The 26,492-nt window shown below is 40.6% G+C and overlaps 1 protein-coding gene across 3 annotated transcripts in view; it reads right to left on the minus strand.

Moving 5' to 3' along the window:
• Window positions 1–26,492, minus strand: part of AGAP1 (ArfGAP with GTPase domain, ankyrin repeat and PH domain 1) — a gene marked incomplete at its 5' end in the record, with an annotated part of 347,082 nt that overhangs the window by 70,109 nt on the left and 250,481 nt on the right. For all 3 annotated transcript variants that reach the window (XM_084288890.1, XM_084288889.1, XM_084288888.1), the window contains one exon: window positions 19,399–19,560. In XM_084288890.1, coding sequence (XP_084145016.1) covers window positions 19,399–19,560 — 162 coding nt within the window. The remainder of the gene's footprint in view (window positions 1–19,398; window positions 19,561–26,492) is intronic.

Consider the following 26,492-nt stretch of genomic DNA (forward strand, 5'->3'; position numbering starts at 1 on the left):
TCATTTTGCTGTTAAAGAAGTTAAATGCAAAATAACCAGCACATTACAATCTTCCTAAACCACAATAAAAAACAGCTTTTGTATGAGTGCCGGAGGTCAAGCAGTCCCATCATATTTAAAGGTTATACAATACCTTAAGTGCCTATTTAGATTACAGCTTACAAAGACAAGTGGAGTTTTCACTCAGTTCTCTTGTACTTACGCAGGCCTTGATGTAGTACAGCACATTGCAATTTTACACATATTTGTAGGCTGCAGCAACCCTCCAGTAATCTATTTGGATCACCTGCACTCTACCCATGAAAGAGAACAGTTTTAACAAACAGATGCTGAGGTTTAAGTGAGACAGACACCAATATGGTGAAAGTGAATCAGGGTGGATGCTGCGAAGGGTCTTCAGAGCAAAAAGCAGCAGCTCATCTTCTGTGCAACAGCAGAGGAAGCTGCTGAGAAGGATGCCACAGGAAGGGTGACATGGGAATAGTGACAGGCTGAGGGAGCAGTCCTTGTAGCAGTGTCTGGGTGGGTATGTACCACGTTCTTCAGGGCTAGAGCAACTGAGATATGGGGTTGTGAAAGTGTGAACTTGTCTTAGCTGAATGACCAAGACAGGCGAGAACACCAGAGATAAGGCACCATGCTCACAACACGACTGACACATGGAGATGAAGCCCAGAGCACATACTGCAAGACCTAAAAATGGCTCTTTTCCCCAGTCACAGTGACATAAAAGGTCAATGAGGACCTTAAGGTTAGCCTCATGAGGACATGTGCGCCCAGTGTCCTGTTCAGATGGAGAATACAAAGCCACGTGGAGATGAACACCTCCGAGTCAGCTACAGAATGACAAAGGCTCCATTTGCAGGAGTCCACGTGAGATTGTTCAGAGAACACAACCAAGAGGAGAAGGGCACCTGACAAAGCAGGAGAAGCAGCAAGAGTTTTCTCCAAAACGCATAAAAGTTCCCCGGAGAGGTAAAACATTATAGGCTGCAGGCTTGTTGACAGGAGAAAAGAGGATGGAGTATGGAAATGACTAACGTAACTGGAAGAGAAGTAAAATCACCCCTAACACCAAGCAGGGTTTGGCTGAAAACAAAACCCAAGTCAACTCTTCCCTGTGTCTGGGAGATGGATACCTCTACAAGTCCTTCCTGTGAATGGTTAGCCATTTCGACCCTTTCAATTTAAGTTACAATATAACTCAGAGTATTTGTTCTTCAAAGATATTTGTGGTAACACAGCATTAAAAACTGCTCAGCTTGTTATCACTTCACAATCTCCTGTAAGAGATTTAGATAACTGTTCGTTACTTGTTCCCTCACTGGAAATTATTTTCTGATTATATCACATATCAGCCTTCCCATGATTTTGCTCAGGATCAGTATGAGGTTAAATGATACACAGATTCTTCAGCATCCCTTTCTTCTTTTCAGATATAAGCATAATATCCATTTTTTACTATTTTTCTAAACCATCCCCACTGCTATAAAATCCCTTAAAAATTAAATGACAATTGATTAGAAAGCTTCTAAGCCAACTCTGCAATACTCCTGAGCACAACTAATGCATTTATGCAGATGTAATATAAGTACACAAATAAATAAGTACTGTAGATGGTGCCTAGCAGCTGCTTAGCTGTTTACTAGAAGTAGAAACTTACAGTAAAATAAAATTAAAATTATTTCTTATGAATAGAAAATTTCTTGATTTTCCTTTTTAAATTCAGGACTTGGTATTATATTCCTTTGTCAAGTATTTCATTCATACCATGGCTATAATTTGTTGCTGATGAATTTAAATTCCTTTCGCCATCCTTGTAGACTTCACATTCTACAGACCATCAATTTTTTCTAACAGCTTTAATTTTCTTTATCAACAATTATCATTTTCTATCTACTGATTCATACTCACTGCTATCACGTTCACTGTCCTTCCAATTCACACTTTCCTGAATTGTTTCCTTCACTTCCACTCTTAATCATATTAAGACACAAGCATTTTGTTAAGTGGAGAAACCATATGGTTTTTACACTTAAAAAAAAAAAAAAAAAGTATTTCCTAAACATCTTCATATTATTCAACATAATTATGTTTAACCTTTCCTCCCACATAAATTATCTTACTATTGATTGTGGTTATACAGAACAAGCCATTTAAAGGCCTAAAATTTGTGCATATATATAATATATATATACAGATACGAATTGAAAACTGCACTGTGTTTATTCAAGGCAGAATAATTAGACTTGTCTTGTACTATACAATCTCAGCTTTTGGCACATGCCTTATTGCCCAGGTGGAGTGGGACTAACAACATTGTTTTGTACTCTGTACCTCCCAGGCATCATAAGGTATTAACACGACCCCATTGTATTCTCCTAAACCATCAATCAGTCCTCTAAAAGAAAGCAGAGGCTTCCCACCTTCTGCATGGAGTTAACATGCAGGTAGTCATAGTAATTGATAGCACAGAAAAAACATGACACATAATAGTACAAGATTACTGTCAGAATACTGTGCAATCAAATATAATAAAGGTTGATGGACTAGCAGATTCTTCCTTTTATTGTGCATATGTGCATGTATGCACAAGTTAAGAACTGCTTGCTCACCCAGAACCAGGAGGGGAAATAAGGAAACCTACCCCCAGAGACATACAGCTGAGATATAAACAGGGATTGAAATTTTTCTTTGAAAATCTCTCATCCTTTGCACAGTGCTTATTTTAACCTAGTCCATTCTTTCCACCCTCTTGCAAAAGAAGTTGGGCTTCTTACTTGAATTGCCATTAAGGAGGCTCTACAGCATTTGACAGTACCTTTTATTTGCAGATAATAATCTTGATCTCCTCCCCCCATACACAGGTAGCAAATGTTCATTTGGGATTTGTCGATCAAGAACTCAGGCTTCAATGTGCTGCACTGGTTGATATGTTAGGGCAGAACTACAAAGCTCTGAAAAATGGTGTACGTGGTAGGGACTGGAAGAGCTAGGAAACAACAACTCCCAGGAGCTGAACAGGGCAGCTGCCCTTGAAAAGACAAAACTCCTCTGTACCTTGCAGGGTCTCTGTGACCTCCTTCACTGCAGAAGGAGGACTGGAACAAACCCTGTCCCCTTCACTCACTGTAAAGTAAGCTTCTCGTATATTCAATGTCTTCCTACAAGCAGGACCAAAGCACAGAACAATTTTCACAAGCAAAGCCTCAAAGAGACCAACCTTTTGGCTCCTGTGTTGCTCAAAAAGTAATTTTGGATTTTATCCCAGCTGCCGTTTTCTTTTTGGATGCAGTGGAAATGCTCAGGCTCTGGGGGACAGTTTATGTCAATCTTTTTTTTTTTTTTTTTTTTTTTTTCCAGAAGTATTGCAGGTTAAACTTGGGGCCTAACAACCTTGACAACATCCCTTTAAATTTTTTAGACGAGCCATTGAGTAGCATTATGACAAATTATGGGACCTGATGGTATGTAACCAGAACATCTACGCCAGTCAAAGGCTGTGGAAGAAGAAAAAGCCTAGAAGAAATATTTCTGGCAAAAAAAAAAAAAAAGAAACTTCTTCCTCTTCATTAGTATAAGGAATTGCAGATGGTGAAATACTTTGATTAACCGTGAGGTAGGGTTTACACAAGGGCCGTATTCACTTGAGACAGCATTTGGGGACACGTAGCATGATAAGGTCACACTCATTTTTCTGCTTGGAGAGCCGTACTGACAGCTGAAAAAACTGAAAATCATCTTATTAGAAGCGAAGTTGCCTTTACATCCTATTTTCTGTACTTCTTTGCTATCAGGCTTCATGATGGGGATCACCTGTATGAAGTCAAAATTTCCACTGGAGTCCACCTGTGCCTGCCTTTACGGGTTGAAAGCATCCCACAGCCAGCTGTGATACCAACCTGCTGGTTATGAAGCTGTGCTGGTATCTTGCAGGCAGAGAAGCAGCAGTCTAATACTGCAAGTGCCTCTGGAAAAAAATCTCCCAGCAAAGAATTAAAAGTACATCAGAAAGAGAATAAAGAGTTCATTATTAATAGATTATTTGCAAATATTTTCTGAGTGTCATCAGCTGTTTACTGGGGAATGGCTTTTTAATAGCATTCATAAAATATAGAAAAGAAAAAAACCTGTCAGCTATATTGAAATTTTTATTACTAAAGGCGGTTATTGATATGGTTAAGAAAAAAGCAAAACCCTACTTCCAATCTCCTCTATGTCAGTTTTTCCATGCCACAGTACAGTAAGTGATGGCTCAGAACGTATTTTGTACTCTTTAGCTAGCAATAAACTAGAACATTGCACTGGAAATCTTTGGTACAGTTTGCAGCAGCAGATCTGAAGACGACCTGCCCTCAGGAATGTCAGCCGTAGCTCACAACCACGTATCCACAAAACAGCGCAGGTCCCAAACCTCACTGATCTTGGAGTAAAAACACCATCTGCTCTAACAGGCCTTGACTGAGTAAACAATACAGTGACTTTACAGACTTTGCCTGTTCTACTAGTGCAATGCTGGATTTCTTTTTTTTTTTTTTTCTTTTCTTTAAGAGCAGCACACAAGTTGAAGCCCAAGCTTTCACTTCTGCAATGAAATAACTCTCCAGAATTTACGTATATCCCATTCCTTCATAGGAATTTTACCTTCTCATTCAGCATCAGGGAATCAAAATGTTATCTATAAGCAGTGGTGACCTAATTATTAATGAGAGTTTTGTGGGCAAACGGGTATCTTATAGTATACAGACAGCTTGTGAGAAACCATAAATAGTAGACAAACCATTAAAAATGCATCTATTTTCACATTCTGCTAATAAGCACTATGGATCCTCACAACAGATTTTTTTTATGTAAACTGGCAAGCAGTAATTTACTTTTTAACTTACTATTAATTACATTAAGCACATATTAATCCATGTTATTACAACAAAGTTTGTTCTGATTTAATTAAATATTGAGGCCTCACATGCTCTATGGAACTTGGGTATGCTGCCTAGCAAGTGTGGATTTTCTGTAAATAATTCCTCAGGAATCCTTGGTAACATTTTAAAGAGCTTGATTATGGACTACCTACCATGAGTAGATGAGTGCTTAGTTTAAATCTCACTGACATATTTTACTTCTGAATGAAACTTACAAGTTTCATACTTGGCAAGGATCAATTCAGATGATTGCATCTTATACCAAAAACTCAGCACTGAGGAGTTAATGTATGTGTTTTGTCAGAAACAGTAGGAAGTCAGGTTAGCTCAAAGCAAATAAACCAGAAAGCAGGAATTCGCTTCACAGTTGAATTTGCTAGCATCTGTAGCTTTATGCTCTATGGACAAAAACACACACGATTGTTATTTACAGTATTTCAGTGGAATCTCTCATCTGAGACTCCACCTACAGACAGAGTTTGTATTGAAACAGATTTCAATTTCGACAATGCCTTTTCTAAAAAGTATATTCCCCTCAAAATCCCATGCTTACCCAACTATTTTATATATGGTTTTACAGGTGCCTATACACTGAATTTTGACTGGCACAACACCTTCGGCCCTGGATGGAGAAGGAAGCTCATGTGGCTGGATTACACCACACGTGTGATGCTGGAACATCAGCCCCACACCTAAAGCACCTCCCCTTCACATGCTAAAGTCAGGAACTCACAGCTGAAGTTGGAATAAGAAAATCAGCGTATAAAATTTTCTTACAGGTGACAGCTGATTCTTCCAGTTGTGTAAAGTCATGCTCGAAACAACTTCTTACATTCCCCTGCAGCTGAGGAAGACACATGGCAAGAGTGCACTAAAGTAATGAGTTACTGTGAATGGAAAATATATTTGATAATTTCTTATTCATTTTTTTTCTCTTAGAATTTGGAACCCACTGTACCCTTTAACCAAACAATATCCAAATAAAGAGTGCCAAGAAAAAAAAAAGTCACTTAATTAACAGTACTGGCTGAAACAGAACAGAGACTGCAAAAATGTTTTACAATCATTGATGAGCAGAAAGACGTGTATCGGTCACTGGATAAGTACTGTATGATTTCCTTCACTAAATCCACCTTTCTAAGCTCAGACTGCAACATTCATGTGATAAACAGCATGTCTCACCATAAAATCTGAATTGGTTTTTCAAAAAAAGTTATTTATAACTCCCCATTCACAGCCTACTGACTGGCAGCCATCCAACCACAAAGTAATTATGTGTCTGACAATGATGATATTAAGCCCAAAGTAATAGGATAGCTTCCAGTTTTAAGGTTAAGTAAATCATGAACTGTACTTTTATGTATAAATATGTTGCTTAAAGCATTCAGGTTGTCTTTTGGCATGTTCACTTTGGTGTTTTGTTTATCACTACAAGGTATTACCTTGGCTGAAAAGCATCAGCATTTGGGACAATTTAGGATAACTACAAACCAGTTACTGTCATTAACAATTTTTAAATAATAATTTAGAAACTAAAACATGCGTTTTTCCCCCTTGAAATACCACCTTGCATGACAATTGCATACTGCGCACACAACCACCGAAGCCCCAAGAGGAGGAGCTTTGGGAAGAAGAAATAAAAAGGGAGCTCAGAGCGAGCTGCCAATTCCTTGTCAAATGAAGCAGAGTCAGAAATACTCCAGCCTGGCTTTGTAATCCATCACCACGAACTGCAGCACTTCCTCCCCAGATTAAAAAGACAGATTCAAAGCACTGGGGAAGGAGGCAAAAGGGAAGTCAAAGTCAAGTCAATGCCGTATCAGTTAGAAAATACCAATGAAGAAGATGTGTATGCGGCGGTAGAGGCTGACAAGCTTTATGCCAGCAAGCGTCAAACATAGCCTCCCCTGGGATGTACCCTGGAAACACAAGCCTGCCAGAGAGGATCAACAAATGGTTGCCTTCCATTTTATTCTTTTTTTTTTTTTTTTTTTCCCTTTAAAACAGTTTTTTCACACATTTCAGCATCCCATTCAATGGGAATCAGCCTCACCAAACCACTGATGTCACTGCATGCACCATGGTGTTAAACAGATCACAAGATGCTTGCAAGACACCTTATGCTGCAGAGGAACACGTTCCATCATGGTCTTCTTCCAGTCCTTAGAAAAATATCCTCTAGAGAAAGTACTTACTTCCCTAGATAAAGTTGGTAGCAGGCATAAACTGAGTCCTACCAATTAAATTAAGTCATTAGGGACAAACATTTGGAGCTTCTTCCACTAAAATGTTCATCATTTAAGGTCCTCCTGCTCTAGGCAAGGCAAGGTTTGCACAGACTAATATGTCTCTGCTGGTTGCTGGCACAGGGGTCAAGCATACTGAAGTCACTAAACACACGGACTTAGAGGGCAGATTTATTTTCCAAAGGAGAAGGGGAAAAAAAAGATTCTCATGGCTCTTGTGGGTTGCCTAGTAGTAGCAAAACATTACTACAAAATAACACACAAATCCCCCCCAGACTAGAATATGGAGTTTCAGACAACAGCTGAACCCTAAATCAGTAGGAGAAAACTGAATAGCTATATTTAAAAGAGCAAAAAGCCACCAAAACTAACTGACTATTTTATTTTTACCATTAATCCTGGTTTGACCCTTAAATGGGAAGTCAAAACTGGTATTAAAGAACAGAAGAAGCCAAAATATTTTAAAGCTGCTTTTTAAGAGTAGGATTGGCCAGCATAGGATTAGTTTTACCACTAAAAAAAAAAAAAAAAAAAAAAAAAAAAAAAACACCGGACTATAATTCAATTAAAAGGGAAGCAATAAAAGAGGGTGAGGGTCAATAAGGAACGTCACTTGCAAGTTTAAGGAGCACTGAGCTTTTGCTCCAATCTCACCTGCGGAAGCCATGCTGTCAATTCTGTTGGACCTCAGAATGAAGCAGTCCCCCTGAGGGAGATGTTTAGAGGCAGAAACACCACCAGAAAAGGCTGAAAGCCTGCAATGCCTTTTGCTGGACTGCTCCATTATTTCAGCGAGCAGTAGACAGGTAGGGCAGAATTATGCAGACATGCAGAAAAAGAAATTTGGGGTGCCACCAGAGTGCTTTGACTGGCTCTTTTCACCGACAGGCACAGCATGACTGGCAAATACCAACACGGAGAAATGTGAGCTCTTCGTCGGATACATGGCTGATGTGATGTTGTGCTTCAGCCTACTTTAAAGTCCTTGCTCTCTCCGAGCCACACGTGTGTGCAGACATGAGGTTGCTACTGGGCGAAGAGTCTTGGCAAAAAGCATCCTTCTTCCCTTATTCCCTGAATTAAAACATCACATGTTGTAGGATATTCAAGTACGAGAACAGACTTGTGGTAGTGGAACAATAAGCACCACTTAGGATTAAATATTTTGTTATACAGTGCTTTGTGCTTGATACACACATCTTTCAGGATTGTCTTCTTATGTTAGGAGGAATCTGAATTAAGAAAGATATGACATTTTTATAGGCAAGAAATTAATGAAAGCCTAATCAGCCTCTAAGACAAGGAAATGTAAACCAAGCACCCAGCTACCGACCCCTTCCCTTGCTTCTTTTAAAGCATGCAGATTTATCCTCATTACGGGATTCGAAACAGCACTCGCTCTGCTTAGTAATGTCATCTTTGTGCCATTTGCAGACAAACCCAATGCTCGCTAGAACAGGCACCAAAAAAGACACGTTCTTGCAGTCTGAAGGTTAAACTGGATTAATTTAGAAAACCTGAAAATTGATACACTATAATTTAACATGTGCTCAACATGTGTGCTCAGCAGCAACTGAAATGAAATATCTTAAACATTATCAAACGTTACATCATTAAATATAAATTAGATGGAAACAGGGGAAAGCTAAAAATTGACTAGGAGTTCAGATACTCTAAATGGCTAATATGTCCATTTTTCACCTGAAGCCCTCTCCAATACAGTTTTGCTATTAAGCAAAACCTAAAGAAAGGTAATCAATTCCAACTAAAAAGCACTTATCCTGGAATGACTGTGCGTAAGGCACTTCAAACCGCTGGCTGGCTGCCAAAGCCCAGACAACAGCTATCAATGTTTCTGACTATCACAGGAGCACAAGGGGCCATGCATAATTGACTAGAAGATGGGCTAAAACTGTGCCCAATCAGTGTGTGATCAAAAACGCGTGGAATATTCAGCGCCACTTGATTACATGGAGGCACGTCCTTTCACTCTCCTCATGAAATCTCTTCAAGGTCCAGAGTACTGTAATAAGATCATTACTGTCAAGCGGTACGAATCGCAGGCAATGAGTCTTGGGATAGGAAGTCATACTTCACAAGCTCCTCTGGTCTTTTTTTTTTTTTTTTTTTTTGTATTTTACTGCGTGTTGAGGCAGCAAGGCGACGAGGTGACAGATAATGATCACATCACTGTGTGGCAACTAGAAAGGCACTTTTAAGAAAGAGCACAGAGAAATCAGCTTAAGAGAAACTCAAACTTTTTTTTTGCTTTTTTTTTTTCCCTCGAAAATTAAATAGAATTAAACTGTGCAGTATTCTCCTTTCATGAATTGTGATTTAATGTCATTGAATTTAATCATTTGATAGATTTTCATATTACACCAAAGCCTATTACCTCACAGACAAACGGCCAATTTCCTCCATCTCACACTCACAAAAGAATCCTTTATTAAATTTTTTTTTGGGGGTGGGGGGGGAAGTGTTGGAAAATGTCAATGATGAGGTCTGTTGAAGTTTTCTTTTTACCTACTCCTTTCACTGGAGTTGCACACTACATGCAATGCATAACATCTCTCAGAAGTAGCCTATCTCTATAAAGAGAAAGGTGGAGGGACTGAAAACAGTAGATTAAAGCACAGAGTATAAAACAAACATGCAGCAAGCTAACTGCTAGCATCTCATGCACAGCATGTGTATCTACCCTATAGACTTCAGACGGAAAGAAAGTATTTGCTCACAGACTTTGACGGCTAATTTAAGGCAAACATTTGATTAAAACTTGAAAAAACAACATGGGTTTGAAATGACTGACCGGTCAGGAGCTGGAATTAAAAGGAGGTCTACATTACCGTTAAGGGTTGTCTTGCAAATAAATGTGTGACACTAACACCAAACAGCATAAAAACTGGAATTGCTCCAGTTCTGCTTTTTTCCAAATGGTTAAGGCTGCTGTGACTGCACGACAATCTGTGTCTACAGCAAAGCAAATCCCGCACCACGGCTCCTGCCTGGCATCTCACTTTCAGGAACCCACCCTCAAGTGCCGGTTTGTACCTTTCTAACAAACACCATTTGGAGACTGCACCGGAGGGCAAGACGCGATGCCAGGCTCCACACAGCCCAGCACGTCGTGCTGCACCAACGCATGGCAACGACACGCTCCATGACAGCGCAAGAACCGGGGGCGCATGACTGTGAGCACACAGAGCTGCCACTGCGAGGCGGGGTCCAGGGCAGGCTGAATACACCCAGCTCATCCCGACCTACCCCTGAAAACCACCGTGTGTGGGGATTAACATCTGTTACTGCACAGAAGTGAGAAATGCTTCACGGCCCACTGCGGTTCCTTGGGCCTAGCGCGAGGAGGCTGAGTACACCAGGCGCACCTGAGGGCACTCAATGCTCAGACCAGGTCTCAGCCCTACCAGTGTGCTGAGTAGCACCGTATACTCCTCAGTGCTTATCCATAACTGACTGAATCACCTGTGTTTTAGTTCTATTAGTTTTATTTAGTTCCATTTATTATTTAATAGATGACTAACTTCTGAATTTTAGATTCTCTTGTGTGTGCGCCCCTTGATTCCCAGTTCTTCGTAGCATAATGCCAAGAGCACGTTTTCCCCACCTAGGGCTAGATCAGACCCACTGACTACATTCCCCCTTGAATTCCAGGTTTGAAATATACATGGCCAACCTCCACAATCAAACCATTGTCATTAATTTCATATTACAAGCTATAAACAAAAAAAGCATGCCTGTAATATACCCTGTGCCTTCTAAGGCAAACTTCAATTTAACAAAGAATGCTGTGAGGAAGCAGGGCACACTAAGGGCCACCACAGATCACAGCATGAGGTCCATCTAGTCTGCTGTGCTTTAATCAGCAACTAGTAGGGGATACCTACAGAAAAGAACAGCACATATACAGCAATATGCACCCTGATATACCTTCCATGGCAGTATGCAGTTTGGGGACATCCTGGGGGAGGCTGTAATATTCATTTTAATAGACCTTCAGGTATTTTTCTTTATCATATTTGTCTGATCTAGTACAGATAGTAGTTCTGTTTCAGCTGCTTAAGGTCCTCTAAATTAAATTGCTTAGGACTTCCAAACAAGCTGATGAACCCAAATGCACAGAAAGCTGAGGACAAGTAATTTTTCATAAAATAAATCTTTCTTCCATACCAAAATAGCCTGTTCAGTTAAATTGAGACACCTTGGCTCAAGACTTCATGTATGTGGTGAGTTGAAGCTAAGTTATATTTAATACGACTTTTTTTTTCTCTCCCCATTTACTATACCTTCCTAACAGATAATCATCTTGATTTATATTTTTTAGGAATTTTAACTTAGGTATATAGATTCATAATGAAATTACACAGTCTTACTCTCTGGAAAAATAGGCAAATAACTTTCAGAATAAACACGTAACAAAATGGGACTAACTTCTGGAGCAGTATTAATATCTTACAAGTACTTCTGGGCATATTGTAAAACACCATCTTGTGAACATCAGGAACCTTCTTCCTAATCAAGCTCTCCGTCTCAGGCTGACAGAATAGCTCTAAGAGAGACATTCATTACCTGAAGCCAGTAAAACACTAGGGTGTCACTTGGTTCCTTTCACTTATAAAGCTACTTAAAGCTTCTCCTTTTCCAGAGAAACCAAGCCATAACACAGCGCAGCACTTACACTGAGGATACACAGTGTAAGGATACCTCTGTTATCACAACGTAGCACACCTACTGCACTGAGAGTGGGGCCACTTTTCGTTGAAATGTAGGAAAAAAATAAGCTTTATCTGTCTCCAGATACCCAGATACATGAGTGCGTACAACCACCACCAGTTCATTCGGGGCCTCATCCTTTCCAGAATCCTCTTTTCTGCTGACCACCACTGCGCCACTTCTCCTTTCAAGCAGGTAGGCGGAACATGCAGCCTCTTCCGACCCTGAGCTAGCAGCAGTTTTAAAGAGAAGAAGGAATCTTTCAACTTGTTTAGCCTGCAATGAAGTAGGTTAAAACAATAGATGAGCTTCACCTCCCTTGTCTTTTGCTCCTCAGCATCAACATAAATGTCTTTCAGCAGCAAACCTTTCATGTCAGATAGGCTGTGACGACTAAGGCTGAAGGTTTCCCAACAAGTGACCTTTATGCCTTGGTTGAAAGCAAGTCTCTGAAGATTCGGTCTAGATTTTATTAATTTCTGCCCTCCTGTTTCTCAGGTGTACAGCAATTGTCCAGTGCTGTATCTCCTACGAGGCAGTGAATGAAGTTACTGATGAACAGTGGAATTACAACTAAAGGATGTTTTGACACTGAATAGGTGGTAACCTCTGAGACAGCCGCCGCGTGCTTAAATCAAAACAAGCTTTTGGCATTACAGACAACACATATGATCACATCCTGTTGATTAAGTTCCCACATAGACAGAGAAAATGCAGTTAAATATTGTGCTGGTTTTTGCCTCATTTTTTAATACTATGTAAAACCAACATTGCAGTCAAAATGCCCCTTTTGTATCAATCTCACTTCAAATACTGCAGAACAGCGCTCTTTCTGAAAACTATGGAACATTTACTTCATAAACTTCAGGCACTTAAGAGACCAGAAATAGAAACAAATTGCTCTCACCAACCGTGCATCACGAGATGCATATAAATACTGTGTAACAGGACTGAAACCCACTACTCCTGTGCACGACACGGGTCTGCACTTCTTTTTTTTTTTTTGAGAGGAGAAAATCTTGTTAAGATATCGCTACGTGCAGTGTAACTGCAAACAAACAGGCATGGAAACAATTAAGGAGCAACTGATCTCCTCTGCTGAGCTGTCTCCAGTCTTGACCCTGGGCTGCTGCTACCAGCACAGGCTGAGCACTCAAGTGAGGTGCCAGGGGCTGTGCAGCTGGCATGGACCGACAGCTACATTACTAACAGCTTCTGAATTGACCTAGCTTTAATTAACATTCATATGTCCACATGTAGGGCACCAGAATATTTGGAAAGTAAAGGTGAGAACTCCCCCTAAATGCCAAGTTTCAGTTCATTTTCATGTTTACCCATCTCAGTGTCTCCAGACAAGTATCAAAAACATTTCTTCTTACTGAAGTAACACTTCCATGAACACCTCCGTATCTACTCCTATTGCACACTGGGTTGTAATTAATGATATGTATTTTACAGGAACCAGGTAAAGTAACTAGGATGACAAGATTACCAGGAGTAACTTTTGTAGAGTTCCTACATAGCAACAACTATTTACTTGTACAACCTCAGCAGTATACTTAATTACCCTTCAACAAACTGGAAAGAGCTTTTACTTGAAGTTTTGGTGGCAGCATTACTTGAAGCAATGCAATCCATCTAACAGATTTGTTCCAAAGGTTACAAACTCTTTAATAGGTGAGTAGCTTTGCCCTCGTTGCAGCTGCAGGTCAAGATACTACATCTCACATCTTCCTTCCAGAGAACAGGGAGTGACGATGCTGTGACTCTTTGAGCTTGAAAGGTTTCTGAACATGCTGTCCTCTGACAATGTCAGAAGGTTTCTTCCAGACCATAAAAAGCCAGGAAGAAAAACAAAGAGCATGAAGTAAAATATATATTCCTTTGTCATGGTTCTTAATTCAACGGATTATAAATAAATATTAGCATTAACAATGCCAAGTCCAGCTGTCAAATGAAGGATCTACTCTCCCACAAACACTACAGCTCATTGTTTTCAGCTGTTCCATGCAGCAGGTCTCAGAGGTGTCTCCACTAGATTTCCAGAATTCCCAACTAACGCTTTTGTGTACACGGACAGAGGTATTTCCATTTAGCTCAGTGTAACCACAGCACACTGAACAGAACTCTGCACCCGAGGGAAGTACGTTAAAACTGTCTGGAGGAGACTATGCACTGACCTGTTTACGGAGCCAAGCATATTTAAATCAGTTCCACAAATAACACCAGCAGGTAAATCACGGGGAAGCTTGAAGGATTAGACTAAAGAAAGCTTAGGGTGAGAAGCTGCAGGTAAAATGCACACTTTTTTTTTTTTTTTCATGCATCATATACTACACAGTCAGTTAACTGCTATATTGCTTTCAATTTACACAAAATGTCAATTTTTCAGCTGTTATACAGTTTCCAGACACAAACACTAAGACCTGCATTTCCCTATTTTGCTTTGCCATTCTGGTTTTGGAATGCCTGAAAAAGGACAAGTCATCCTGGGAATACAGTGCTGTCTCCCTTGGCTTTTTGCACATTGTCTTACCCTTCTGGACTCAAGTCCCCCCTCAACTGACACACTAGATGAAAGCAGTCAAGTTTTTTGCTTATTGCTGAAAGTACAAAGGTCTGACTAAGCCCTATTTTTGCAGAAAACAAATAAACGTATTTTCATTTCAAATGCAACTATCTCATTTTCAATGCTCCCTAAGATTCAGGTAACAAGAATGATTTCAGTGTTATAAAACATAGCGGAGAAGAACACAAGCTTTTCAAATACATATGTTAGTTTACCATAGGAAAACAAAACCCACAATTTATCAGTAAACTTGGGTTCATCCTATGTTACCAGCCAGGAAGTATACACCTAGGGGATAGGTCTAGACTACAGGGATCAGAGAAGCAGAGGGAAAAACAATCACTTCTACAAGGGGCAGAGAACAAACCATCTTTGTGTAAAGAAAACAGCTCTAAAAAGAAACATAAAAGGACTCTCCTTGTCCTTCACATGTTCTTTAGAAACCAGCGATAAAGAATGTGGAACATGGATTTGCAGAGAAAATACAGGGTTTGGAAAGTTAACCAAGCCACTAATCACGTTTATTACTCTACCATCAATTCCTTTTTCTCAGGCTACGTCTGCACAAAGGGGAATGCCAAGCTATACTTATTTTGCCTACACTGCTGGGAAAGAAGATAAATTAAGAGCACCGTGCCTGCAGCTGATTTGGATCTGCCTGACTCGAGAAACGTGTTCACCCATCTACCTGGACACAGTCAGACCGCTCCCTATAACAGATTGAAAAGTTGGCCACATTGGCCAGCTCTAATCATGGAAACACTTGCAAAGCATCGATCATCCAAGACTTGATGATACCATGTCTTGAGTTTTCTATAGCTCTTGAAATGGGCTTTCTGCAGCTCCGACATGGACTGAAAGTGGGCAGGTTGAAGCTGCCATAGCCATGAAGTCTTAAAAAACAGATCCTAACAGGAGTAAGAAAAATAAAACATTGGCAAATATCTTTCTGTGAAGAGTACTTACAGGAAAGCTTTTCATTTTTTCTAGTTGTTTTCAAGCTGAAAAACGTTCCTATTATCACTGGCTGTTCCATATCTGCGGTAGCACAAGGGTACCAAAACAGACCAGGCTCTGAGCAGCTATTCCTCTTTGAAACACAGCACTGTACAATCCTGCTCTGAGCAAGTATAGACAGCATGGTGGGAAAAACACTGTTGGTTTCTGGCACCTTGCCTAATGTAAGCATTCCTGCTGTTACCCTCAAAAACAGAGGATTTTTTTTCAGTGACAAGTCTTGTATAGAGAAATAAAAAACCCTTCTCTCTGGGTTTCATTGCACTTGGGAAAATTTCACAAGAACCTGATTTTCCAAAATAGGAGTTGAATTTTAATTTTCACCCAACTGCAGCACAGCTGCTTTGGCATTCTTGTTGCTGCAACCTCCTTCCTAGAAAACCAGTAGGAAGAGAAATGAACTTGAAAGAATAAATCCCAGAAAGAGAGGGTTGTGCATCTGCAGACAGCATGGAGAAAGATTCAGCATAATCTTTATGGAAGGGTATAAAAGAGACAAGCATCAGTCCTTGGAGTGGCTGACTAACACCACCCTGGGCACACTAGTGTCCATCATCATGATACCTGAATACTTGGGCAGAGGTCAACGATCAAAGCAGGCACGTTCAAGAAGAGAAAAAGACTGACAAATGTAGCAGAATTGCTACAGTTCACTGAAGACGAGGTTTGAACCTGACCAAACCTCACTGAAGCTCTGCTACAGGTAGAAATGCAGGAACCCAGAAGTTCTGTTTGAAAGCTGACACTTGGAACATGCCTGGGCTCAAAGGAAAGCGACATAAAAACTACAATTACCCAAAATCATTTAACTCTGGCCTGATAACTGCCTGATAACACCAGGCAGGTAACACCAGCAGAATCCTTCTCCTCCTATTCACAGTGAGCTCAGGATTTCCAGAATGAAGGAAAGAAGGAAGATGTAGCTCTTCCACCATTATCAACACACCTTTGTGTACCCCATGTTCACTAAGTTACCCACCTTATCTCAGAAACTTGATCAGAGTTGCCAAGGCTAAGCATGCATCTCTCAGAGCATCGGCCTTATATTGTTTAATTTGGATCAGTCTGCAAAACTGCAGCAATCCAGACAAACACCTAGGAGGGTTTAAATCTATGTTTATTGCAAGTGTGGAGGAAAAAAATAAAATCAAAATGGAAATCTGTCAGGTCACTGGGGAGATTTCTAGATAAGCATGGAAGAAAAGAGAAACTCAGCCTTTCCTGAGAAAAGCCTGAATTACTGACCTGAAAACTACTTCATATCACAGGACATTCATGAAAATGTTACTTTCCCCACCTTGGAGAAAAACATGTTACAACCTGAAGCATCTGACTACCCTGCCCTAGCAGCAGGCTGGCTTGTGACACAGGTTGTCCCGGGACTGGAAGTATTCCCACTGCTCAGCGTCACTGCAACCTCAGAGAGATCAACACTACCACTATGGTCAACAACAAAGGCTACCAAACATGACTCTTGGCCTGCACTAACATGAGCACCAGAAAATAAAGACGAACTGTCACTAACAAAGGTTGCAAGCAGCCACATGCCAGAATTTGAAAGAAAAAACAAACAAACAAACAAACAAAAAAAAACCACCCACAAAACGAAACAACAAAACCACTTCTCTGTCCTTTGTTAGTCTTTATAGAAAGTACTTTATGGGCATCTACAACATTTACTCATTTTTCTGAGAAGCCCTTCTTCTCAAGGGGCAGGGAGCTCAAGCGGGTGTCATTGCTTCTCCTTCGCTGTTGGCAGATAATGCTGGTTGTCCTAACCATCTCCTCCAACTTTGCTACAAATTCAAAGGCCAGGAAGATTAGTCACCTGTTGAAGGTGCCCAGAGTTCCTCGCAATGATCTTGTGGCCATCAGTAGCTTTTCACTGGGTTGTGTTCTGAGATATTTTAAAGATAAAATAATTTAATAACCACTCTGGCCCACCCAAGACAGCTTAAAAGCACTCAGGCAGCTGTGAACCCCAAAGGGTGCCCATGGCAGAAGACATGCAGCATGATGGGGCAGGTCAATGAAAGCTAACGTGCTAATGTCAAGATAGAAAAGCTGTAATAGCAGATGTCAGCACTCATGGCTACTTTTAAGAACTGCCCATGTAAGATTTGGTTTTGCTCATCAGTTTGTCCTTGTCCTTCTGAAAGCATGTTTATCCCATTTATATGAAGTGAGGCAGTTTTGTAAAGTTATTGTAAATGGATTTCAGACCAGCATGTTAAGATGCTGGAAGAGTAGGAGAAGAGCAAGAGAAAACAGACAGATAAAGGAGCCCCATACTCCTCACTCCAATCAGAAGAGGGATTTCAGGGCAAGGTGCACAACAACTGCAAATCCCCGACTGCTTGCTGTGCTTCAAAAGTCTCCCTGCAGACCAGGACCACACAGGCTCAGGCTCCAGTGACTTGTGAAAATAAGCTCACCAGGAGAAAGAAAACATACATGCATTAACTACTTAGAAAGAGATTTTCAAAGGCTTTTGATACCCAGCTGGTCTTGATTCATATTGACTTCCACAAAATACTCGTGGACAAATGGTGAGTGCTCTGAAAAATCCCCTCTGTAACTTGCCATTGAGGTATGAAAATAAGTGGTGTAAAGGGGATTGTTAAAAAAAGGATAAATTAAAAATGGAAGTTTAAAATAAAATTTGGCTGCAGGCCATAACTAGGGGGAAACTAACAGTAAAGATAGTTAAATGACTGGAAAGAGAACACAACAGGAGCCATTATGAAAAAGGCTGTTTTTTTTTTAAGAAAAGGATTTGTATAGATAGTTGAGGAAATAAATTCTGTATGTGATAGAAGTGCAATTGGGAAATTAAATAAATGGAAAATAAGGATGACTAAGTAGTAGTTAACATGCCCCTTCTCAGTTGTATACTATTATCACATCTATTTTTAATGCCTCTTCAGCTGTCTGCAATTGTCATCCTTTTTTCAGAACTTGTTCCAACACTCTTTGATACTGAATTTGCTGTTTTTTTTATATTTTTTTATTTTTTATTTTTTTACTCTCCAATGCCTACAACCACATCTTTTTCTTACTTAACACTCCCCTTTTTCCAACAAGGTTATTCCATTGTCTCCCTTTTTCATCTCTCCTTATATGTTGACTCCCCAGTTTCTGAGCTTTCCAACTACCCTTGTTCATCTTTTTTTTCTGGAGCTCTTTTGGCTGAATCCTAGCATGTTTCTTTTCTTCTTTTCTAAAGATACAAGCATGTTTTATATCATACCTGGCCACTGTACACATTGTTACTCCTTCAGAAAGGCATTGAACAGCTATAGCAGTGCTCACGTTGGAAATAGTAAGCTAAACTAAGGGAAAAAAAGAAGTTCTTTTTGGCTTTTGCTTTCTGGTTCTTATAAAAGAACCCAAACATTTAAACTCTCCCCTTTCCTTTTTATCCTCAAATAACATAATCTTTCCCTGAGCAGCTGAATATTCAAACAACAAGGGGCATCAGAAGCATTCACAATTCTAGAGCACAAGATGTGTCTAAGCAGAAGAGGTAACACTAGATTTAATAACACTGAGAAAATATACAAATTCTAATATGATGTATAGGCTACTGAGTGAATCTGACTTCTTTCTTTTTAAACCTTACAAGTATGCCTGTACCTTACCTTTACCACTAATGATGCTCCGTATCAGCCTGGGGAGACTTTTTTTTAATTAAAAAAATTGGTTCCAAACATGTTTCAGACAGCAGAACTCGCTGTCATGCGACATATCACTGAGCTTCATCATTAGAAGATCCGTCTTTAATTTATCTGTTTAAATATAATTGTTTAACTTCTGTATGCAAAACCAACAACACAGTTGGGTCGTACTTAACAATGCCCTTTGGAATAAATGACAAAATATTATCTAAATTCAGACCTTCCAGTAAGCTTACCTTCAGCTGTGCCTGAGATACCATCAGCTTTGAAATTGCTGGTGCTTTTCTTCCTGCGATGTTTCTTTCTGTTGGCATGAGGTGAAGGAGGCGGATCGAGTTTGGGGCTGGTTGTACTGGATATACTTGGGCTTGAACACACAGAATCTCCTAACCCGGTATCTGCAGTTTGGGAAAAAAAAAAAAAAAAAAAAAAAAAAAGGAAAAATACTGCATCACTTAAATTAATGATTCTGGAATCCAAGATATAACCCCTTACTATCTGTTAGCAGCTAACCTCTTGAGCTCTTTGACTTCCAGTGACTACAGGAGAGCCTCTAACAATATCCATTACTTTTGCAAAAAGGTACAGATAAGCAACTTGGAAATCACTTTATTACTTTCAATTGCTCTTTCTTACAAAAATCTTACTAACCCTCAAATTTACTCATGTAGTGCTAGCACATTTTAATGCAAAATGGTACAGAGTCACCACAACAACCACTGTACGCTCACTATCTGCTTCTGTTTAATATTAGAGACAGACACACAAGGATGAGGTGGTAGAAGTAATCAAGGTGGAAAAACAACTCTCTTCCATATGTGCAACTCACATATGCCTGGTACAATTAATATTGTGTGGTAACAGGTCACTTGTTACATGTTCCCAATAAGCAAAAAACCCCACATTCAGTAGCTTGTTTAGTTTCCCACTGTATTTTCTATGGTCGTACAACATAGCACAGTTTTAAGACCTAATGACCAAATAATTTTCACCCATCCCCACGAAGTAGCCCATACAACCAAATAAATATGAAAGGCTGATGATGCCTCTTGCTCATCAGCAGAGACCCGCAGTCCACTCCCTGGCCCATGTACTGGCTGGTAGTAATACACTATAGTAACACCTGAGTAGCACAAAATAAAATGACCTCCCTGGGGCCACAGCATGTCCCAGGACAAACTTGCTGTGCAATAACCAAGGAGTTTTCATCCACACTGACTGACTGAGATCTCTGTTGGATCTCACTGCAAAGGGCTGTAACAGGCACCGGCACCAGCAGACTCCCCCCAGGCTGAGGACAGACAGAGCAGTGGATCAAGCACTCCCTGCCACTCTGCTTGACATCAAAGTGACAAAGAAAGCAAAGGCCAACTCAGACAGGTCGTGCATTTTTAATAAACAACAAACCAATCTTCTAATTTCTTTGCTAGGATAAAACCCCAAAAGAACAAATCACCTGATATGCACTGGAACTGTGATCCTGAGCATCTCTTACCCACTAAGAACTCAAAAAAAAAAATCTCAAAACCCACATATATCTTGATACGAACTGAAAGGACATTAAGAACAATTGCAAGAAACACAGCTAGTTCTCTCTCTTTTTAAGCCAAGAAACATCTAACAGCAATATTTAACAAAAATTTAGCAAATGAGGACGTACTTCAAGTTTTAGTCACTTCCTGAGTTCTTTTACATAGCAAGTACTCAAGTAACCTTAATCTAGTATTTTTCCCCAAGGCTGGCAATGTGATTTTAGTTTAATAGCAAATGATTTTCTGGCTGTGATTAGTGCTAAACACATTTCAATATATATTAATTCCATGTAACTTCCTATTCTTTACTTGAAGTGCTGGATATTATTTAAAGGGAAGCCGTCTCCAGAACCTTGGTTAGACACCAAACCAGGGCTGCACTTCAGATGAATTCATATATTACAAAAATTTCAAGTCAGAGACTATTTAAAAAGTAGCTTTTCATGTTATTTTTTGAGTAGTTAAATCCCTGTACAAATGTCAATTTGGCAAAGAAACATTTATTTATTTATTGTTCTAAAGTTTATTTAATAGGTTTTATTAAAGTTGAGCTGCAAGTTATTGGTGCAGGACATATTATATAGTTAATTGGCTGTCAATGAGGCCCAAATCCAAGTCCATCCATAGCCTTTATAGCAAGGATTTTTGTTCTTTTCCCCTATGCCTCCTATTCTGAAACCAATAACCAAGTATTTACCCACAAAAGGAAGTATATACCTGTACAGGAGATTTTTTTTTAAGTATTTGAACAAGAAATGCTGAAAGCAGTTATCCTGCAAAGCTTTACCACCTCTCCAAGTGGAGAGGAAGGCAAACCCTGATGAGAAACCAAACCCGTGCTCAGCATGCATTTGGCAAAGGGGCTACTGGCACCTTTTACTCCCTGACACTGAAAGAAGGGGAGATTCACAAGAGGGTGACAGCAATACAGAGGCATGAACAAGGACGCAAGTTCATTACTTCCAGGTCTAAAGATTTTCCTCCAGTTAGAGACTTAGGAAGGCTTCCTACATTGGGCACATAAAAATAAAATAAAACAAAAATAAACACCAAACTTTGCAGCAATGAAATGAAAATTCTCATATTGACACAGGTCAGCTGCAGAGTTGGATACTGCAACGTGCTGCTCATCTGTGGTAGCAAACTCTGTGTCTCGTTGATTTTAATTTGCTTTCTAAATCAAGAAAAACACACCAGGATACGGCAATTCATAAATATCATGGACAAATCCCAGAGAGTATGCCAGCAAGAATGTAATATAATTTCTCAAAAATGCTTCGCTTCCCCCCCTCAGAAAATATGAGGAATGTAGCACACAGACAGGCCTCTAGTTCTCAGCTTTCACTTAAAAAAAAATTATCCCATTTTACTCGGGGGAGAAAACATCCAGGAAATCTCATCTCTACCAGTCTCTCCCATGCCTTTCAAAAGGCTGCTCCCAAATATTGGAGCTGCATGCCTGAGTTTGCCAGTGCTCCCATCTGTGGGGCTGGAGTACGCACGCTGTGTTCATCGTCGTACGACAGCCTGAACGTCAGTCACGATGCCCTGAGCAGGACCTGCGAAATGGAGAAGAAACCACACTGTGCCACAAAACTGCAGAGTGTATGTTTCAGCACTCTTACAGGCACAATGGTTGAGAGCTTGTTGTAAGCTACAGTCAGATTTCCAAAAAAAAGGCAAATTCGTAACAGCTCTGCGTACATCTGCAAGCCCTCCCAGTAGCACACGGAGGGGCATCCTCCAAAACCCTTCCTTGCTAAAAAAACACTCATGTAAACCTGTGTGCTTACTGCAGCTTGGTCCAATTTCCGGACTATAAATTATGCAAACAAAGCCTGTTTATGAGCTCTGAAAAACGACGATGCTTATAAACGTGCAGTCCAACTACTCGCGCTGCGGACCTGAAGAATTACCCTACTACGGTAAATCCTCGTGCTCCGCAGCCCTTTCCAGGGAATAACAGCCTGGTAATAACCTGCTGTCCTTGGGTCACGCCGTGCTGACGGGAAGAGCCCGAGGTATTCCCTCCCCCTAACCAGGAGGGGAACGCATCGCCTGTATGCAGGTGCCGAGCTGATGCTGCTGGTGCACGAACGCCCCGTATTGCGTCCCAGCTTCCCAGACCACCCTTTGGAGATGGGAGTTATTTAACATTCCACCAGCTTAAAATATGAGCAATCAAAACGTGCTAGGCTTACGCGCCGTGCTTTCCCATTTCCGACTACTTCTCTTGCCTGACAAGGTATTCTTCAAATTGAAAAGAGGGCTCCTGAAAGCCCTGCTTCGGAAAACTGTAAATGAGTTCAGGCTTCAGCCCGCTGAAAGCAATTTCATACTCCTGACTGAATACAAATAATGCATTTTATTTTGTATCAATTACCACGCGTGAGAACAGACGACCACTGCCGGCGCTATTAAATATAAAAAAAGGAAAAGAAAAAGGCACGCCAAATTAAAAAAGCAAGCGCCTCATTACTCCACATCTAAACCAGCTTTGACAGAGGCACGAGCACTCATAAGACGCGTCTCACTGGGCTGGGATGGGCTGTTTTGCAGCCATCCTGTACGTTCAATGTCAGCCATTAGTTCTTCCCAATCGGGCATCAATGTTCAACGCACACCCAAAAAAATATATAATACTAGCAATAATAATAACAATCTGCAGCCTCTCCGAGCTTCAATACTTGAAGTATGAGTCAAAGAAGCAGTTTCACTTTTCACTCGGGAAGCTGACAAGCATGACTAGAGGGGGAATAAAATAACATTCAGTTCGCATAAATATCAAGCAGGCTGCTTGAGACTGATGGGCCAGGAATGTATTCTTAGCCATCATTCTGGCAGACAGGCCCAAGGACACTCATAACTTATTTTACAATCATTTAGTTTCAGCTCAAGTGGAAAACGTGACAACTTATCTCTGCTGACAAGATGGCATATCGAACCTTACAATTAACTCTCCCACGATTATCTGCCCAGCCCATCATTAGCTTTGCAGTTTTTGATGGACTGTACGGGCAGCTTTACTCGATGATGGTCATCATCTGCAGGGTGTATGTCTGTATTATACAGCATTAAGGACAAAACTCTCCTTGCCACGTAGCTGGGAGCCAGTTATGCCGACCAGCACACCCTCTGCTCCCGAACTGCCGTGCCAGGTTTGTAAATGACGTGCAGCAACACCGCTGAAGTGTCGTGTCCTGCAGCTGTCACCTACAGAAGATGGCTGAGAAGGCACAGGGCCTCTCCCGTCCCTCCCCAGTGCCAAGCAGTGGGGCTGGAGCAGTTAAAAAGGCTCACCTGTAAGAGCTGGTGTAGCACAGGCCCTCGTGGTTCGCCTCTGCACGTTCGTGATGCCTTCAGGAAGGCACTGTGGCTTGCACATGCACATTTGGTGACATCCCATGCCAATGACAAAATGAGCATTTCTAGCCTGATGTTCATGAAACACCAACAAGCTTATACCAAGGAGTGGGAGAGGTGCTAAGCAAAATGCTATGAAAAGGTGCTCATTCCAGAAAAGTGTTAAAATAGTCAATGTACCATATACTGAGATTGAGTCTACATCTATGCAAGCCATTCGAGGCCCTGTAAAAAAATTCACTACCTCACTCCATGATCTGGAGCAACAAGTGAAGCTTGCTACCCTCAAGTTACCATGAGATGGGATATCAAAAAAGATCACTCTGTTGTCAAAGTGTGGATTTTTCTTTGTAAATGCATGGCACATGGTGTAAGGGTCTCCTTGTTCAAGACTATCACTCATTTGGTAGAAATTACAAAACCAAAAAAAGCCAATGCAGCTGTTATTATGCAAACCAAGTTCCTTGCCTGCCTCTCTCCTAGATGCATTTTTTAATTATAGTCATAAAAGAAATTCCGTTCAATTATGACAAATACTGGTAGGAGAAATGAGAGGCAGAAGGGAAGAAATACGTTGTCTAAAACTACAATCCAGAATTATGAGATGGAACATTAAATGAAAAAAGAAATCAAGCAATCCTCGGCAGAGTCTCAAGGGCTGTGCTGTTGTACTGCACTTTATTTGCCATCTGAAACACGTTTGATAGCCTCTCTCAGTACTATACGATGTTTGTAAAAGTTAACATTCCGCAAAAATCCCACTTCTTATTCCCTTATAAGCTCTCCTCTGGGGAACACACTCCACAAACATCCCGAAGACAACTCCATTTGTGCTAAGGACGTCGCAAGAGCCCTGCTGGATTTGAGAGGGGGGAGAAATTAGGAAGAAAAAGCAGGTGGGAGTGCCCCAAGCCAGGGCAAAAAGACGGGGGGGGACCTAAGTTTGAGGAAAACGGGCAACATAAATTGTACAGGAATAGCACAGCACAAAGGCTGAGCTGAGATACAAAAGTGTGCGAATGAAGCTTCGTCTTTGGCCCACAGCTCCTATTCTCTCTCTCACACACACAACCTTTTCTCTCCTGTGTAACGATTTAAAGTGGAAACAAGGATATTCTGACCTTTTCTATCTTTGTGTCTTTTGATTTATTTTATATTTTTGTCAAATCACCTATTTACAAAAACTTGAAACAAACTCAACAGGTGATACTATTCTCCACAGACCAAAGTCAAGCTTGATCTGGTTTACATTTTTCTTGCATCTTCTTGTTAAAATTTTCCAACAGGCTTTCAAAGTGAAATTAGACTTTTTGTCAAGCCCAGCTCCCTAATGCGGCCTTATTCCCAAGAGGCTGGAGATTGATTAATTTGGGTTTTTGATTTTCCGAAGTGACAAGAAGTCAGACGTTACACAAAAGCAGGAACGGTGAATGGGATCAATTAAAGAGCAGAAGCAGCAACACAATTAACATCGCCAGGTTCAACAGAGAAAGAAAGCACTGATGACGAAAACAACAGCAACAGCTCTGGCTGCAGCAGGAATCTTTGCCACGACCCAAGGAAGGCTGAATCCAACGAGCGTGTTTCAGAACTTTTACTATGCTATTAGTGTTGAAATGAAATAAGCCAAAGATGTCGGTAGCTGGTGGACTGAATAATAAAAAAATAGCTGGACACTTTCATCTTCTACACATGTGTTTTAAATAGAGGCGAGAAAAGCAATCCTTTTATTTAAACGGGGAAGCAATAGACTAAAACCATCTGTAGTTGTATTTCAGACCTATTTCCCTGAGCTGAGATTTTTCTGGCTGTGAAATCCAATGCTCTACAGCTTCTCTTTACAGCTATTACCATAAATGTTCTATCAAGTTCTTTATATTCCTACTCTGCCTCAAACTGAAGTTAAAGGGATGCTGCAATTGCACAATGACTGCGTAAGGCTGGAGCCAGGCACGGATGTACAGGGCTGACATTAAAAACCTGTCAAAAGTGCAGCTCGGCAGAAGCCTGCAGACGATGATAAACACTTGTGAGTGGGGGAGACGGGGTGGCACGAGATTTTAGCATACGGGAAAAAATGCAAATATTTTTCCAGTACACCCGGCTCACACCTTCGGCAGAAATCGGGCACATTCGGTCATTGATTATCTGGATTTAGCTCGGACATTCAAGCTATTGAGGGCTTAAATTAACCTGCTGCACTGAAAGAAATTAAAAGGAAGCTCTGAGCAGAACTGTGGGATGGAGATGAAAGAGCCTCAGGAGTATTCTCTTTCCACGGCGTCTACCATTTTTCCAGCCTTATGTCTAGAGCCTGTAAATCACAAAGCTATCCTGTCATGTACAGAAAGCCCCACTGAATGCCCAAGTTACCGTCTCCTTTCCTCTAATGGCAATTTCAATTAAATAAGAAAAACAAAGGTTCCTTCTTGACA

This window comes from Netta rufina (genome assembly GCF_964035555.1).
Source record: "Netta rufina genome assembly, chromosome: 6".
Taxonomy (NCBI): domain Eukaryota; kingdom Metazoa; phylum Chordata; class Aves; order Anseriformes; family Anatidae; genus Netta; species Netta rufina.